General features: G+C 64.8%; 1 protein-coding gene across 1 annotated transcript; it reads left to right on the top strand.

Annotated features, from left to right (window-relative positions):
• The first annotated feature begins 640 nt into the window (after window positions 1-640).
• On the top strand, window positions 641-9,089 carry RAPGEFL1 (Rap guanine nucleotide exchange factor like 1). Its single transcript, XM_063403773.1, has 15 exons — window positions 641-1,221; window positions 3,092-3,170; window positions 3,832-3,982; window positions 4,054-4,151; window positions 4,710-4,822; window positions 5,004-5,171; window positions 5,255-5,352; window positions 5,452-5,574; window positions 5,668-5,846; window positions 5,918-6,008; window positions 6,725-6,775; window positions 7,000-7,087; window positions 7,177-7,241; window positions 7,531-7,585; window positions 8,817-9,089. Exons 1-15 carry the CDS (start codon window positions 786-788, stop codon window positions 8,939-8,941), a joined length of 1,920 nt encoding a protein of 639 aa, XP_063259843.1. The 5' UTR covers window positions 641-785; the 3' UTR covers window positions 8,942-9,089.
• The last annotated feature ends 6,146 nt before the right edge of the window (window positions 9,090-15,235 follow it).

A 15,235-nucleotide genomic window follows, 5' to 3' on the forward strand; every position in this document is an offset into this window, starting at 1 on the left:
CCCGCGGGGCAGCCCAGCCCCAGGGGTGCCAGGGTGGGGGGTCTCGCACCCACCCCCGGCCTTTTCCCACGCTGCAGCAGATGCAGAGAGCGGGGCTGGGGGTCGTGGGTGGGTCACCCCACAGCTGGGGATGTGCCCCCCGTGCGGGGGACACTGGGGAGGGGCAGCACTGGGGGAGGGGCGGTGCCATGAGCCCCTGGGCTGGCATGGGGGAACTGCGTGGGTGTGCGGGGGGTGTGCCGGGGCTGTGGGGCGGCAGGGGGCTGTGGGGCTGTGCCCCCTGGTCGCAGTGTGTGACAGCGAGGGGCGACAGGCTCTGGGCTGTGTCCCCCAGGCTGTGCGATGTGTGGGGGGTGGCACCCCGGGGATGCGACAGGAGAATGCGGGGAGGTGGATGCGGGGGTGTGCAATGCATCACCTGTGCGGGGCTGCGGGGAAGCGAGGGGTGACCGCGTCCTGCTACGAGCCGGTGTCACCGCAGCCCCGGGGCGGGCTCGGTACCGAGCGCGGTGCTGCGGGGAGGGGGCGGGCAGGTGCCGTTGGCGGACCCGGGGGCGGCGGCGGTGCGGGGAAAGGGGCGGGCAGGTGCCGGGGTCGGCGGCGGCGGGGCCGTAACGGGGCGGGGCGGTGCTGGCGGCGGGGCCGGTGTGGGGCGGGCGCAACGCGCAGCCGGTGCGGGGCGGGCGGGGAGCGGCGCCGCGGCCCGAGCCCGAGCGGAGCCGAACGGAGCCGCCACCGCCGCCGATGGGCCCCTGAGCCGCCGCCGCCGCCGCGCCCGCGCGGCCATGAAGCCGCTGGAGAAGTTGCTGAAGAAGCCGGGCTCGCACCTGCCCGTCCGCCCCGCCGCCCCCCCGGGGCAGGTACCGGGGCCGGGGTCGGTGCCCGCGCCGCGGCGGCAGAGCCTGTCGCGCCCGCCTGCCTCCCCCGAGGAGCCGGCGGGGCCCGCGGGGCCGGTACCGGGGGGCGAGGGCCGCTGGCTGGAGCTACGTCCGCCCGAGGCTCCGCTCCGCTCCCCTGAGGACCCGTCACCGGGCTGCGACCGCGACCGGGACCGAGACCGGGATCGAGACCGGGAGCCGCCGAGCCCGGAGCCGCCGCCCGCCGCCCGGTGCTGCTGCGGCTGCGGCTGCGCCCCCGCCGCGCCCGCGCCCCCCGAGCGGCTCCTGGCCGCGCTCCTCGACCGGCTGCCCGCAGCTGCACACGGGAGGGGCTGCGGGGCAGGTACGGGGCTGCGGGACCGCCGGGACGGGCTGCGGGGGTGCCCGGGGCCGGCAGCGAGCGGGTCGCGGGCGATGCGGCGGAGCGGGGAGAGACCGGGGGCGGCCGCTGCTTGCGGGGGGGATGCGCTGGTGGATGCTGGGGTGGGAGACAGCGGGATGCGGGACCCCCGTGCCCGCTGGGGCTGGTGGCCCTGTACAGGGCACGGCGGTGCCCGGCTGGGGTGACAAGGTCAAGGCTGGGTCCCCGCCGGGGCAGGGCAACCGTGGCAGAGGGGTGGGCAGGAGTCTGTGGGGTGGGCAAGACAGCAGGGCAGAGGGGCTGGCAAGGGGTTATGGGCTCAGTGGCAGCGCCAGCTCGGTGGGGGCCGGGGGTGGCCGGGCACCGGCAGTCACTGCAGCATCCACCTCCCGGTTGGATGGTCCTTAACATCCTCCTGGTGCTAAAATTAGCCCCGACTGGAGCTGCAGTGGAGGGGGGGCCGGTTGGATGCCCCTTTCCCCTGGCACAGGCCTCCCGGTGCTGTCCCACCGTGGCTTCCTGTGCCCAGGTGTTGGGGTGGTTTCGGTGCCAGAGCTGGGTGGGAGCCAGGCTGGGTGAGGTGGGTGGGAGCATTCCCACACCATGGGGATCCCTGTCCCGGCCAATCCCACTCAGCTGCCAGGACCAGAGGCTGCCGGGGACCCCAGGCCACTGCCAGCCCCCTGCCCCAGTGATGCCAGGGCCGGGATTGGGTGCAACCACTGACAAGAGGAGCCCTCGGGTAGGGGCGAGCTGGGACTGGCAGCACCTCGTCCTCCCTGCACAAACACGCTGCCAGGCCTGCTGGTGCCTGGGCTGGCAGGGAGCAGGGGGGCAGGAGCCAGCATTGGGGTCCTGACGCGGGGAAACGTCCCTGCAGCTCTGGGGTACAGCGTGAGTGCTGCAGAGGGATGGGGAAACTGAGGCAGGACTGGAGGGGGCTGCAGCCTGAAGAGATGAGGGGGGCTGTTCAACTCCTGCCCCACAGACAGAACCTGGCAGGGGGCTGGGAGAGCTGGGGCTGTGTGCGCCTGCACCCCCCATGCTGCTGCTGCCCCTGCCTGTCCCAGTGCCCCAGACTGCGTGTCCTGCTTTCGGCAGCAGCTGATGCCCCGTGGGTGCTGTGCCCGGCACAGCAGTGCCAGGGGACCCTCTGCCCTGGCTTGGCACTGATCCATGACCGGGTTAACAGTCTGGGGGGTGATGGGGAGAGGCTGGGTGGATGCTTTGCATGACCCCTCCGTGGGTCAGGTCCTTGGGCTTTGGAAGGGCTCTGGGGTCCCCGAGGCACATGGGCACAGCCCCTTGGGCACCTTGGGGACCCACTCGGGGCTGAGGGTTGCTCTGGTGCCGGGCGAGGGAGCGGTGCCTCATCCAAAGGTTGAGGCGGTGACTGATGCCAGTACCAGGCCCTCAGCTCACCCGGCCTTGCCAAAACACCTTCACAGGGTGGTGCCACTCACACTGCCCAAGAGAGCCCGGCTGCGGCACCCACCCGGTGTGCCCCAAGCTGCCTGCCTCAGTTTCCCTTCACCGTGTCCTGCTGTGCCCGCGGCCCGGCTCTCACGGGGCTCCCGGGTGTGCCGGGGCGTCGCGGCCCCGGTCCCGCCCTGCCGGCGCCTCTGCCCCCACACCGGCTCGGCCGGGCCCGGCTGCCCCGGGGCTGGGAGCGGGCCCTGAGTCAGCGCCGGCGCGGGGGGAGGTTGGCGTGGGGCTTGGCCTCTCCCGGTGTCACCCCGTGAATTACCATCGCTCCCCTCACCCATCCACCCCGCCGGGCACGGGGCCCTCCGGGGCGTCGGGGGGCTCTGTGGGCAGGGGGGTGCCCACACCTGTCCCCCTGTCCCCCCAGAGTCACTGCTGGATGACATCGTCCTCACCCACTCGCTGTTCCTGCCCACCGAGCGCTTCCTGCAGCAGCTGCAGCAGCAATATCCTGGGGGGCCCTGGGGGCCGTGAGGGTGGGCACGAGGGTGGGTGAGGAGGGGTCTGAGGGTGGGCATGAGGAGGGCACTGGGCACAAGGGTGCTGTGAAGGGGCAGAAGAGAGGGTGCAACAGGGAGGGGTCCAAGGGTGAGCACAGAGAGGGCATGAGGAGGGTACAAGGGTGCAGTGAGGAGGGGTCCGAGGCTGGGCATGAGGAGGGCACAAGGGTGCAGTGAGGAGGGGTCCGAGGCTGGGCATGAGGAGGGCATTGGGGTGCAGTGAGGGTGGGCATAAGAGGGCCATGAAGGGGACATGGTGTTGGCACAAGGGTTGGCACGAGGGTGCAACAGGGAGGGCACCAGCATCAGCATCAGGTTGCTGTGAAGCTGGCACAAGGGTGGCCATGAGGGTGACAAAAGGGTGGGCGTGGGGTTGCAAGGAGAAGGAGGACATGGGGAGGTCAGCGGGGTCCTGTGGAGGGGCTCACAGGAGCAGCAAGAAGGGCATTGGGGTGCCACGAGGGTGGGCTACAGGTTTGGGTGCAAGGTGGGCAGTGTGTGCTACCAGGGAGGGCACAACGACCCTCAGTGATGTCCCTCGGTGCAGCGGGTGTTGGGGGGTGGCCGAGGGTCCCTCTTTGCCGTGGCACCTCCTTGACAGTGCCACCTTTGTGCTGGCGGCGGGCAGCCCCCCGGCGCGCTGGGAGGAGGGCTCCGGGCTGCGCCGCAAGCGGGCGGTGCTGGCCGTGCTGCTGCACTTCCTCGAGACCTACAAGGGGCTGCTGCAGGAGGAGGAGAGCGCCGGGAAAGTCATCAAGGTGGGCGTCCCCTTCCCGTGTGGCCCCCTCAGTCTCCTGCAGTCCCGGCCCTGACCCCTCTCGCCCCACAGGAGCTTTACCTGCTCATCATGAAGGACACGTCCCTCTACCACGAGCTGGAGGAAGAGATCATCAAGCTGCACCAGCTCGTGGAGACTGTGGAGCTGAAGTGAGAAGAGGGCCAGGGGGACCCTGGGGTGCCTGGTGGTCAGGGGTCCCCGGGGGGATCAGGGGTCACCGTGGGTCAGGGGCTCCTGGGGAGGGCAGGGAACCCTGTGGAGTCCGGGGTCCCTGTGGGACAAGGGATCCTCAGGGAGGACAGGAGACCCTGAGGTTCCCTCTGGGTCAGGAAGGAGGTCCCTGGGGAGGGCAAAGGATCCTGGGGGTCCCTGTAGGTCAGGGAGTCCCCAAGAAGGACGAGGAGTTGTGGCCCCTGGGGGTGCCCAGGGGTTGGAGGGGTCAGTAACAGCCCACCCGGGTGCCCTCCTGGTTGCACCTTCACATCCAACTTTGTGCCCCCCTCATGCACAGCCTCGGACCCCTCCCCACTGCACCCTTGTGCCCAACCTCCTCCTGAGCCCACCCTCTGTGTTCCCCGGTGCCCTCCCTGTGCCCAACCTGCCATGAGTGAAGCCCTGGGTGGGGGCTACTGAGGCACCCCACGGGTCTCGGGGTGCACCCCCGGGGGTCCAGGACCCTGCCTGAGCCCTGTCCTGCGTCCCCACAGGGTGGCCGACGAGACCCCTCCCCCGAACAAGCAGGTGAAGCCGCTGTTCCGGCATTTCCGACGCATCGACTCCTGCCTGCAGACCCGGGTGGCATTCCGGGGTTCTGACGAGAGTGAGTGACTGCGGGGAGAGCTGAGGGGGACTGGGGTCCCCTCCATGGGCCACCACCCGCCGTACGGGGCCGTGCCCTCTCCGGTGTGCTCAGGGCCCGCTCCGTGCCTCAGTTTCCCCAGCGGGCAGTGCTCCGGGGTGCTGTGGGGGTGCCCGGCGCTGACCCCCCGCCCTCTCCCCAGTTTTCTGCCGCGTGTACATGCCCGACCACTCGTACGTCACCATCCGCAGCCGCCTGTCGGCCTCGGTGCAGGACATCCTGGCCTCGGTCACCGAGAAGCTGCAGTACTCAGAGGAGCAGAGCGCCCGCGGGGACGCCCTTATCCTTGTCACCATGGCCTCGTCCGGAGGTGCCCGGGCGGCCGGGGAGGGGCTGCGGGCGGGGCTGGGGAGGGTCCGGCCGGTGCTGACCCCACCCTGTGCCCCGCGGCAGAGAAAGCGGTGCTGCAGCCCAGCGAGGAGTGCGTGTTCACCACCCTGGGCATCAACAGCCACCTCTTCGCCTGCACCAGGGACACTTTCGACTCCCTGGTGAGCCCCGTGGTGGGGACACCCCGGCGGGGACCCCCCCTTCCATCACCTGCCCGGCCCTGGCACCCCCTGAGTGGCCCGGCCGCTGTCCCCTCGCAGGTGCCACTGCCCGAGGAGATCCAGGTGGTGCCGGGAGACACCGAGATCCACCGCGCCGAGCCCGAGGATGTCGCCAACCACCTCACAGCCTTCCACTGGGAGCTCTTCCGCTGCATCCACGAGGTTCGGGGGGCTCGGGGGGCCCCGCGGGAGTTGTGGAATTGAGGGGGGGCTCTGTTGGAATGTGTGGATTCCCACCGCCCCCTCCTCCCGCAGCTGGAATTCGTGGATTACGTGTTCCACGGGGAGCGGGGCCGGCGGGAGACGGCGAACCTGGAGCTGCTGCTGCAGCGCTGCAGTGAGGTGCAGCACTGGGTGGGCACGGAGTTGCTGCTCTGCGAGGGGCTGGGCAAGCGCGCCCACCTGCTCAAGAAGCTCATCAAGATCGCTGCCATGTGAGTGAGGGGGCTGCTGGTGGGGGGGTCCCTGGGGTGCCCAGGCCGCCCCTGACGCTGTCCCCCACCAGCTGTAAGCAGAACCAGGACATGCTCTCCTTCTACGCCATCGTCATCGGGCTCAACAACGCCGCCGTCAGCCGCCTGCGCCTCACCTGGGAGGTGAGGGCTGGAGCACCCCTGACCCCCACGGGGCTCCCAGATCTTCCCGTGCCTTTCTGAACACCCCCAGGTGCTCCCTGACCCTTTCCTGGGTGATCCCAGACCACCCCTGGGTGCTCCCCGACTCCACTCCTGGGTCCTCCCAGGAACCTCGGTGTGCTTGTGCCCTCACCTGGCTGCTCCTAGACCCCCCCCGGGTTCTTTCAGACCCACCCTTGTGTGTTCTTGGGACCTCCCAGGAGCTCCCTTCCCTCTCAGTACTCCCAGAACTTCTCTGGGTGCTCCTGGACTGCCCCTGGATGCTCCCACCCCACTCTCCAGTGCTCTCAGGATTCTCTGGATGCTCCCAGACCACCCCTGGGTGCTCCCTGACACTGTCCAGGTGCATCCCAGGACCCTTGGGATGCTCGTGCCCATACCTGGCTGCTCCCAGACCTCTCCTGGGCTCTTCCTGACCCCACTCTGAGTGCTCTTGGAACCCTCCAGGAGCTCTCACCCCCTTCCAGGACTCCTCTGGGTGCTCCCAGACCACCTCTGGATGCTTCCAGACCTTTCTGAGCCTTTCTGGACACCCTTGGATGCTCCCTGACCCTTTCCTTGGTGCTCCCAGAAGCTCCTGGGATCTCCCAGAACCTCCTGGATGCTCCTGCCCTCCCCTTTGGTGCTCCCTGGCCCCGCTGGATGCTACCTACCCTCTCCCCATTTTTGTCTTCCAGAAGCTCCCAGGGAAATTCAAGAATCTGTTTCGGAAATTTGAGAACCTGACGGTGGGTGAGAGGTGTGGGGGCTGCTTTGGGTGTTGGGGGGTCCCCAGGCTTCCCCTGGGGGTGTTTGGGGTGCTGGTGAGCAGGGGACATTCCTGAGGTGTCCTGGGGTGTCTTTGTCCCTCTCCCCCAGGCCACCACCCCATACCCATGGCCACCAGCATGGGAGGGGGATCCAGGGCACCCCTGGGGAGACCCCCAAAACTTGACCCCCTCATTCCCCCCAGGACCCCTGCAGGAACCACAAGACCTACCGGGAGGTGCTGGCCAAGATGAAGCCCCCCCTCATCCCCTTTGTGCCGCTCATCCTCAAAGGTGAGGGGGGTCTCAGGGGCTCCACCTCGGTGGGTTGGGGTCCCTCTGACACCCCATGGCCCCCCCCATCACCCCCTCTCTCCCCCCAGATCTGACCTTCCTGCATGAAGGCAGCAAGACCCTCCTGGATGGGCTGGTCAACGTGGAGAAACTGGTGGGTTCTAGGGGGGAATGGGGCAGAGGGACCCCCAGGATGAGGGCAGGGGAGAGGGGATTCCCCTGAGGGGCTGGAGGACCCCCCTCTCCTGAAGGTTTGGGTCTCTCCTTTTTTGGGGGGTGCAAAGGTTCAGAGTCTCCTGGGTGCAGAACAGGTTCAGAGTCCAGGGGGGATCCCTGAGGGTGGGGGGCATGCAGGAGGCTCCTGGAGGGGTCAGTTGTCCCTGGGGGGGCTGGGTGGGGTCTCAGGGGGCCAGGGCTGACTCTGGGGTCTCTCTGTGCCCCAGCACTGCATCGCTGAGAAAGTGAGAACCGTGCGGAAGTACCGGAGCCGCCCCCTCTGTGAGTGGGGGGCATGGGGAGGGGGCACTGCCAGGGCTGGGGGGGGCACTGGTGGGGGGCCCACACGGCCCTGGACCTGCGGTGCTGGCCCTGAGGGATGGGGATGTGGCCAGAGCATCCTCACACCTGTTTGTCTGTGTCCCTGCATCCCTGAATCCCTGTGTTCTCATCCCTCATCCATCCCTTCATCTCTCATCCCTGCATCCCCATTCCCGAATCCCCATTCCTGCATGCCTGATTCCCTGTCCCTTCATCCCTGTCCCCACATCCCCCATTCCCACATTGCCATTTCATCCCCACCCTGTCCCTGCATCCCTGTCCCTTCATCTGCGTCCCCTGCGTCTCTTCCTTCCTTCAATCCCCACTTTCACGTTGCCACCCCCATTTCCTTCCCGCATCCCCTGCACCCCCACATCCCCTGCACCCCCACATCCCCTGCATTTCCACATCCCCTGCATTCCCATATCCCCTGCATTCCCACATCCCCTGCACCCCCACATCCCCTGCATTCCCACATTCCCTGCATTTCCACATCCCCTGCATTCCCATATCCCCTGCATTCCCACATCCCCTGCACCCCCACATCCCCTGCATTCCCACATCCCCTGCATTCCCACATCCCCTGCATCCCCACATCCCCTGCATTCCCACATCCCCTGCACCCCCACATCCCCTGCACCCCCACATCCCCTGCACCCCCACATCCCCTGCACCCCCACATCCCCTGCATTCCCACATCCCCTGCATCCCCACATCCCCTGCATTCCCACATTCTCTGCCTTCCCACTACCGTCTTGCCATCCTTGCATACTTGCATCTCTCTCCCTCCATCCCTGCATCCCTCCATCATCTTTCCCACATCCTCATTCCCATACTGCCATCTTCTATCTTCCCATCTCCATCCCTACATCCCCATCCTCTCTGTTCCCACACCGCATTTCCCCATCCCCATTCCTCCATCGCTGCATCCCCTCCATCCCCATCCCTCCAATCCCCATCCCTCCAATCCCCATCCCTCCAATCCCCATCCCTCCATCCCCACATCCTCTCCATGCCCATCCTCTCTCTTCCCACACCGCATTTCCCCATCCCCATTCCTCCATCCCCATCCTCTCTGTTCCCACACTGCATTTTCCCATCCCCATCCCTCCATCCCTATCCCTCCATGCCCATCCCCATCCCTCCATCCCCGTTCCCCCGCTCCGTTCCCTGTCCCGGGGCTGTTTCCCAGGCCTGGAGCTGGAGGCGTCCCCGGCCCAGCTGCAGACCAAGGCCTACGTGCGGCAGCTGCGCGTCATCGACAACCAGAACCTGCTCTTCGAGCTCTCCTACAAGCTGGAGCCTGGCAGCCAGTGAGGGGGGGCCCTCCCCGGGACCCCCAAACCCCGGGACCCCCCCGGGGGGCCCGGAGCCCCCCAGCACTGACGCACTTTGCCCAGCCCCGGCCCTTGGGTGCTGCCCCCACCCTTGGGGCGGGTGGTGGGTTTGGGGACCCCCCGGTGCATCCCCCTCTCCCCCCGTCCCCTCCCCTGGCTGGGGCACAGGGGCCCCTGGGGGGGTCATGTCCCCCCCCTCGTCCCCTCTATTTTTGTATGTGTGGCTCGCCCCCCCCCCAGACGTGTATATTTTCTATCGCCGCTGTCCGGAATTGTACATTTATTTTTTAAGAAAAAGGAGGAAAAAAGGAAAAAAAAAAAAAAAGAATTAAGCTGGGGGTGGGGCGGGGAGCCCCAATAAAAGTCTGTCCCGGCACTCGTCTCTAATGTCGTGCTAGGGATTGAGGTCATGGCGGGAGTGACGTCACAGCCTCGCTGTCGGTGACGTCACGGCCCCAGCCACGGACCGGGTGGCGCTGACCTTCCCAAGATGGCGGCAGCGCCGAGTCAATCTTTGACCTTCTAAACATGGTGGCCGCAAAAGGCTTCCGTCAACCCTCCCAACATGGCCGCTGCTGGAGTGATCAGCTGACCTTCTCAATATGGCGGAAGGGCGGGACAGGCGGCGAAGACGCGCTCTGATAAGGCACTGCGGACTTTCAGCAGAGTTTCAGCACAGAGTGGGGATTTTCTTCCCCGTGGTGTCGCTCTGCCTTCGGTCACCGGGACACCGCGGCACCGAAGCCGGCATGACCTTCCCAAGATGGCGATGATGGGCCCGTCCCTCATGGCCACCCGACCTCCTCATCATGGCGCTGCTGCCCCACCGTGTCCCGCCCACATCCGGTCCGGTCGCGCAGGCGGAGAAGGGCCACGACCGCCATTTCGTTCGGCGGGGCTGGGGCCGGGGCCGGGAGCGGCGGGAGGAGCCGCGGGTGAGCGGGGGAGGGCCGGGGGGGATCGGCGGGGCCGGGCCGGGCCGGGACTCGCGGGGCTCGGGGGGCCGGGACTGCGGCCGCGGGAGCCCCGTGTGGGGTGTGGTGGCTTGGGGTGGGCGCGTGGGGCCTGTGCGGAGCCTGGGACCGGCGGAGCGGGGGGTGCGCTGAGGCCTGCGCGGATCTGGGGGGTGCCCGGGGCCGGCTGAGGGTCCTTGGAGCCGTCTGAGGGGTCTCTGGGACTGTCGGAGGGTCCGCGGTGCCGGCTGTGAAGTGCCAAGAACCGGCGAGGCCGGGGGGCTGCCGCCCCCCCCGGACCCCCCGCGCCCTCCCACCCTGAGCCCTGGGACCCGTGTGCGATCTGCCACCCCCCTGACTCCTGAGTCACGTCAGGGACCCCTCCCCACAACTACCCTGGGCCCCCGGTCTGCGTGTGCCCAGAACCGGCGAGTCTGGGGGCCTGTGACCCCACCACCATGGGGACCCCCACTGTGACCTCCGGGTCTCCTCTGAGACTCGTCCCCAGGACCCCCATGGGCCTCCACTGAGACCCCCGGACTGTCCTTGACCCCTCCACCGTGACCCTTGGATTACATGGGGGTCCCTCCCCAGGACCCTCCTTGTACCCCCACCCTGGCTGTGCTGGAACTGGCAGGACCAGTGGTCTGGGACCCCTGGGACCCCCACACTGGACTTCTCCACCCCTCCTTGGACTCCTGTCTTTGGGTTGGCTGGAACCAGCGGGGTTTGGGGTCTGGGACCTCCACCCTGACCCCAGGGTGTCCTCTGGGACTGCCCTGAGATTCCCTACCCTGACCCCTGGACTGCTTCACCCTGACCCCTGGGTCACTTCAGGGACCAGCCCTCAACCTGAGGGTCTCCAGACCTGGCAGGGCTGTGGGCTGGGACCCCCACTGTGACTCCTGGCACCCCTCTGAGACCCCCCTATTGATGCCCTGGACCCTTCCACCCCTTCCCCTGACCCCCAGCCTGGGGATGCCCAGAAATGGTGGGGGCAGGTGCCTGGGATCCCACCATGGGCCCCCCCAGCATGGAGATTCTGACCTCTGGGACTCCCCCTATGCTCTCTGAGACCCCCACCATGGCCCCATTGACCCCTCCCCCCTGATGCCTGGGTCACCTCAGGGTCCCCTCCCCAAGACCCCTGTGGGGCTGTCTAGAATTGGTAGGACCAGGGGCCAGGGACCCCCTGTGTCTACCTAGGACCCCCACCATGACCCTTGGGACCCCTCCACCCCTCCCAGGACCCCCCTGCACCCCCTCTATGACCCCCAGGACCCTCACACTGACTCCCAGGACCCCTCTGGACCCCCACACTGACCCCCTGGACCCCTCCACCCTTCCCAGGACCCTCCTGGACCCCTACCCTGTGGGTGCCCACAACCAGTAAGGGCTGGGGATGCACTGGGACCTGTTGGGAGAGGGGGGGACCCTATTTGGGGTACAGGAGGAGGAGGGGCAGACCTTTTGGAGCCTGTGGTGGGTTAGGGATGACCACGGACACAGAGTTCCATGGAATCCTGAAATGACTTAAGTTGGAAATTACCTTAAATCCCATCTTCCCCTGGAAGGGGTTGTTCCAAACCCCATCCAACCTGGAACACTTCCTGGGATGGGGCAGCCACAGCTTTTCTGGGCAACACTGGAGTTGAGTTGTACCTCCTGCTCCAGGGAAATACATCCAGGACTCCCTGCTCCTGCTCCAGCAGCCTTCCTGACCACCCTGCCGAAGGTGGGTGGGTGGGACGGCCGCTGGATCCGGAGCACGCGTCCCCTGTGGGATCCCACTCTGCTGGGATCACTGTCAGGATCTGCACCCGGAATTCCCAGCTCCGGCTCAAAGGAACCGGGAAGTCCCCGTGTCTCCCGCCACTTCCTCCCTCTGGAATAATTCAGCGGTTCCTGCCCAGCCCCTCGAGTGCCACCTCTCCCTTCCCGGCTTCCTTTTGCCTCTTTGGCAAAGGGTGAGCAGCAGGGAGGGCTGAGGGCCTGGCAGGACGGGCTTTTCCTGCTTTTCCCTTTGCTGCAGCGGGATTTCGGGACAGGGTTCCTTGCTCCTGATTAAAGGTTTCCTCTGCTGAGTGACCTGAGATGAGATGGGAGCAAGGGACAGACTGAGCTGGGGGTTTTGTGGTCGGGGATGGGAAAGCCAGGCGTGGGGAAACTGAGGCTGTGGAAGGTGGGAATGGGGAATCTGTGGGTAGGGAAACTGAGGCAAAGAAAACTGTGGAGAGGAAAACAGAGGATGTGGAAACCACGGATGGATAGGGAAACTGAGGTTGTAAAAGCTGTGGGTGGATGGGGAAACTGAGGCTGTGGAGCTCGTCCCTGAGGAGTTAGAAACTCTGGAGTTTGGGGTTTTTGTTAAAAACGCCTCGTCAGAGCCTGCGGGTTGTTAATAATTCACAGGGAGCGTCTGGATCCCGCGGGGTGGGAGCGTGTCTGTCTGTCTGCACGCAGGGATGCGCCGGCTCCGCGGGATGCTCCAAATGGAGCTGGCAGCTCGGCTCGGGAAGCATGCTGATAGGATTTTAAAAGCCTGAATGACCTTAAATCCTACGATGGCTGTCGCTCAGGATAAATTATTTATGTAGCATCCTCGGCTCCTCGGGAGCGGGCAGGAATGTCAGGCTGTGGAGGACAGGGTTGGAATTTGGGAGGGGGTAAAGAGGAACTGCGGGTTTGGATGGGAAGAGAGGGAAGATAAAGGCGCGGGGGCGGGTGTTGGAGAGGTCCAGCCTTGGAAGTCGTTCCCAAACCGGTGCGGCCGCATTTCTGCACCGACATCAGAGGGTGGAAATTCCTCTTGATCTGCAGTTCAAAGCCTCCCTGAGGATGAGGCGCTGCAGCTTGGGCTTGCAAATGTGAAATACAAATCCGCCCGGAGCCCAAATCCCCCTGAAAAGCGAGGAAATAGGCGGCTGAAGGTCACTGCTGCTGCCTGTCCTGCTCCAGCAGCAATCCCCCCGGGATGAGTGGAATGGGGGCTGCTGCTGGGGAGGGCGTTTCAATTCCCTCCACAGCAAACAGGGACTTGAAAAATGCCTGGAAAACGTGGTGTGTCTCCCTGGCCGGGCCAGATCTGCCCAATCCTACTGCTTTTAGGGGACAAGGGGCAGCTGAATGTCAAGTTCTTGCGATTTAGTAATGTTTTGGTCCCAGGGTTGACAGAGAAGTGCTGATCAAAAACACTGCCGAGGGGTCTGTGGCCATGGTGGGCTCCAGCCCGTGGAACAGCAGCTCTGAAGCAGCTTTCCACAGGGTGACCTCGATCTCCTGATCTCTTTCTCCTCCCTAGGGACAGCTTTTCACACCTTGTTTTCCTCATGCTTTGCTCAGAGCTTTCCTGAGGTTTGGTTTGGATTGGAAAAGCAAAGGCACGGTGTAAACCTGCCCCTCCTGCCTCAGCCCAGCTTTTATCTGCTGGTGTCTCTGAATTCAGCTCTTCCCAGCCACTTCCCCTGTGAGCACAGGGAGCTGCCACCACAGCATATGGAGCCCTCAGAGGCTCTGATGTGTCTTGGTGGAAGGGTCCTGGTAGAGAAGAACAAAGGAGAAGGAGCACGGAGAAGTTGGAGCATTGTTCACAGGGATAGCTTCTGCCAGACATGAAGGGGTGCTGGGAGGAAAACTCCCCCCTTTTTTTCTTTTCCTGGAGGATTTAGCTCCTGTCTCCCTAATCTGTATCAGCTGGGTCTGTCTTCTTGCACATGAAAGATCCAGGCTGTATTTCAAAGGCACCATTCCCACCCGGAGCTCTCAGCTTTTCCCAGCCATGTGCTGAGTTCGGGGCCTCTTGATTTTGGTTTTTCAATGTGACCTTTGCTGTTAATCCCCAGCCCGAACGGGGCCGTGCGCCGAAATGGAATGACCTGTTTCTTGGGAATTCAGCTCCAGTTTATCCTCAAGCTGCTTTAGCTGAAATTCTTCTCTCCCTCTCGCTCTTCTAGGTCAGAGCCTGGATCCGAGCGCAGGTTTTGCTGTAAGGGCACCTTAGAGGGGAGATAGTGACTCGTGATCTGTTTGTAGAAATCCCCCCCTTGTCCTACAGGTCCCTGTGGATTGTGTGCAGCCTGTTGGAGGCTGTCAGCAGCTCCCACTGAGCGACCCCAGCAGTGCTGGCCTGGCACGGGTGGCCCTGGGTGGTCTGTGCCGACTGACAAACCCCCGTTTGTCTGTCTGTGAGATGTGTCCCTGTCACGGGGGCCACCGAGGGAAGTGTCACGCTGGGAGTAACCAGCTGGCACAGGAGCAGAGCGGGGACACAACGTGTGACGTTCCCGTGGGTCGGAAGCAGAGGTGGTGGCCCTGGCATCACTCCTGTGCTGGCTCAGGGCTGTGACACACGAACCCGAGTCAGGAGTCTCATTACCTGGCGCATTCCTGGGCCGGATCCCTGCTAATTCCCTCCGGCAGCTGATCCAGCACGGCTGGGGCTCTGCCTGGAGCCACTCGTGCCACCCTGGCTCCGTGATCCCGCTGCGGCTGGGAAGGAGCACAGGGAAAAGTGTTCCTGTTCCAACACGTCCCAGACGAGCACGTTCAGAGCCGTGTGTGATCCTGCTCCAGTGGGAAAGGCACAGCCGGATGGGTTTGCTGGGCGTTGTTCCCGACTGGGGTGTCCGGAGGGATTGATGGACGTCGGCTCTTGCGTGCGAGGCCTCGAGCTGGGGCTGGGGTGAAGGAGCTCCACGTTTGTTATGGGAGGGCACTGGGGAACTGAGAGTCTTGGATAACTTGGAAAATGCCCTAAGATAGAGGGAGGAATGGCTTCCTGATGAAGCTGTAGCTGAGGAGTTCTCACAGGGTAGAAGAGCTGATTTTAATTAAAAGGGAGTTTAGGTATTTATTTATTTCCCTGAACCCCAGAGCCAGTGATTTGCCCGAGGGCAGGGGAGCTGCTGCTGTGGCAGCCATGCTGCTGCTCCCTGCTTTCCGTTCTCACACCTTGGGAATGTCTGACAGAGGATGGACCTGTGTCCTGTGGGATTAGGAAGTTGTAGTTTATCTAGCAGGAGATGAGTGTGAGAAGGGATCTGGTTGTTAATATCTGGTAAAAATCTGAGTCATAAAGGAACTTTCCCTGCGGTGGGGGCTGTTCCTGTGCCCTCTGTCACCTGCCCTGCAGGTCAGGACTTGGAAATCGGAAGTTTCAGGTGTGAAACTGCCCCGTCCTTTCCTCCTGGTGGTGGTGTGGTTCCCATTAGTGACTGTGGACTAGGTTTTTCCTGTGGGGAGGACATCTGTGGCCCAGAGAGGCACATTTGTCCCCTGCCTGAGGATCTGCCCCGAGTGCCTGGGACTCTCCATGTGGTGAG

The sequence above is a fragment of the Prinia subflava genome, chromosome 8, assembly GCF_021018805.1.
Source record: "Prinia subflava isolate CZ2003 ecotype Zambia chromosome 8, Cam_Psub_1.2, whole genome shotgun sequence".
NCBI lineage: Eukaryota > Metazoa > Chordata > Aves > Passeriformes > Cisticolidae > Prinia > Prinia subflava.

Excerpts from the sequence above, each read along its gene's own strand:
- RAPGEFL1 (XM_063403773.1), top strand. The coding sequence starts at position 786 with ATGAAGCCGCTGGAGAAGTTGCTGAAGAAGCCGGGCTCGCACCTGCCC. Across the intron at positions 5,353-5,451 it reads GGGACACTTTCGACTCCCTG|GTGCCACTGCCCGAGGAGAT; the intron begins GTGAGCCCCGTG and ends GTCCCCTCGCAG. Across the intron at positions 5,575-5,667 it reads TCTTCCGCTGCATCCACGAG|CTGGAATTCGTGGATTACGT; the intron begins GTTCGGGGGGCT and ends CTCCTCCCGCAG.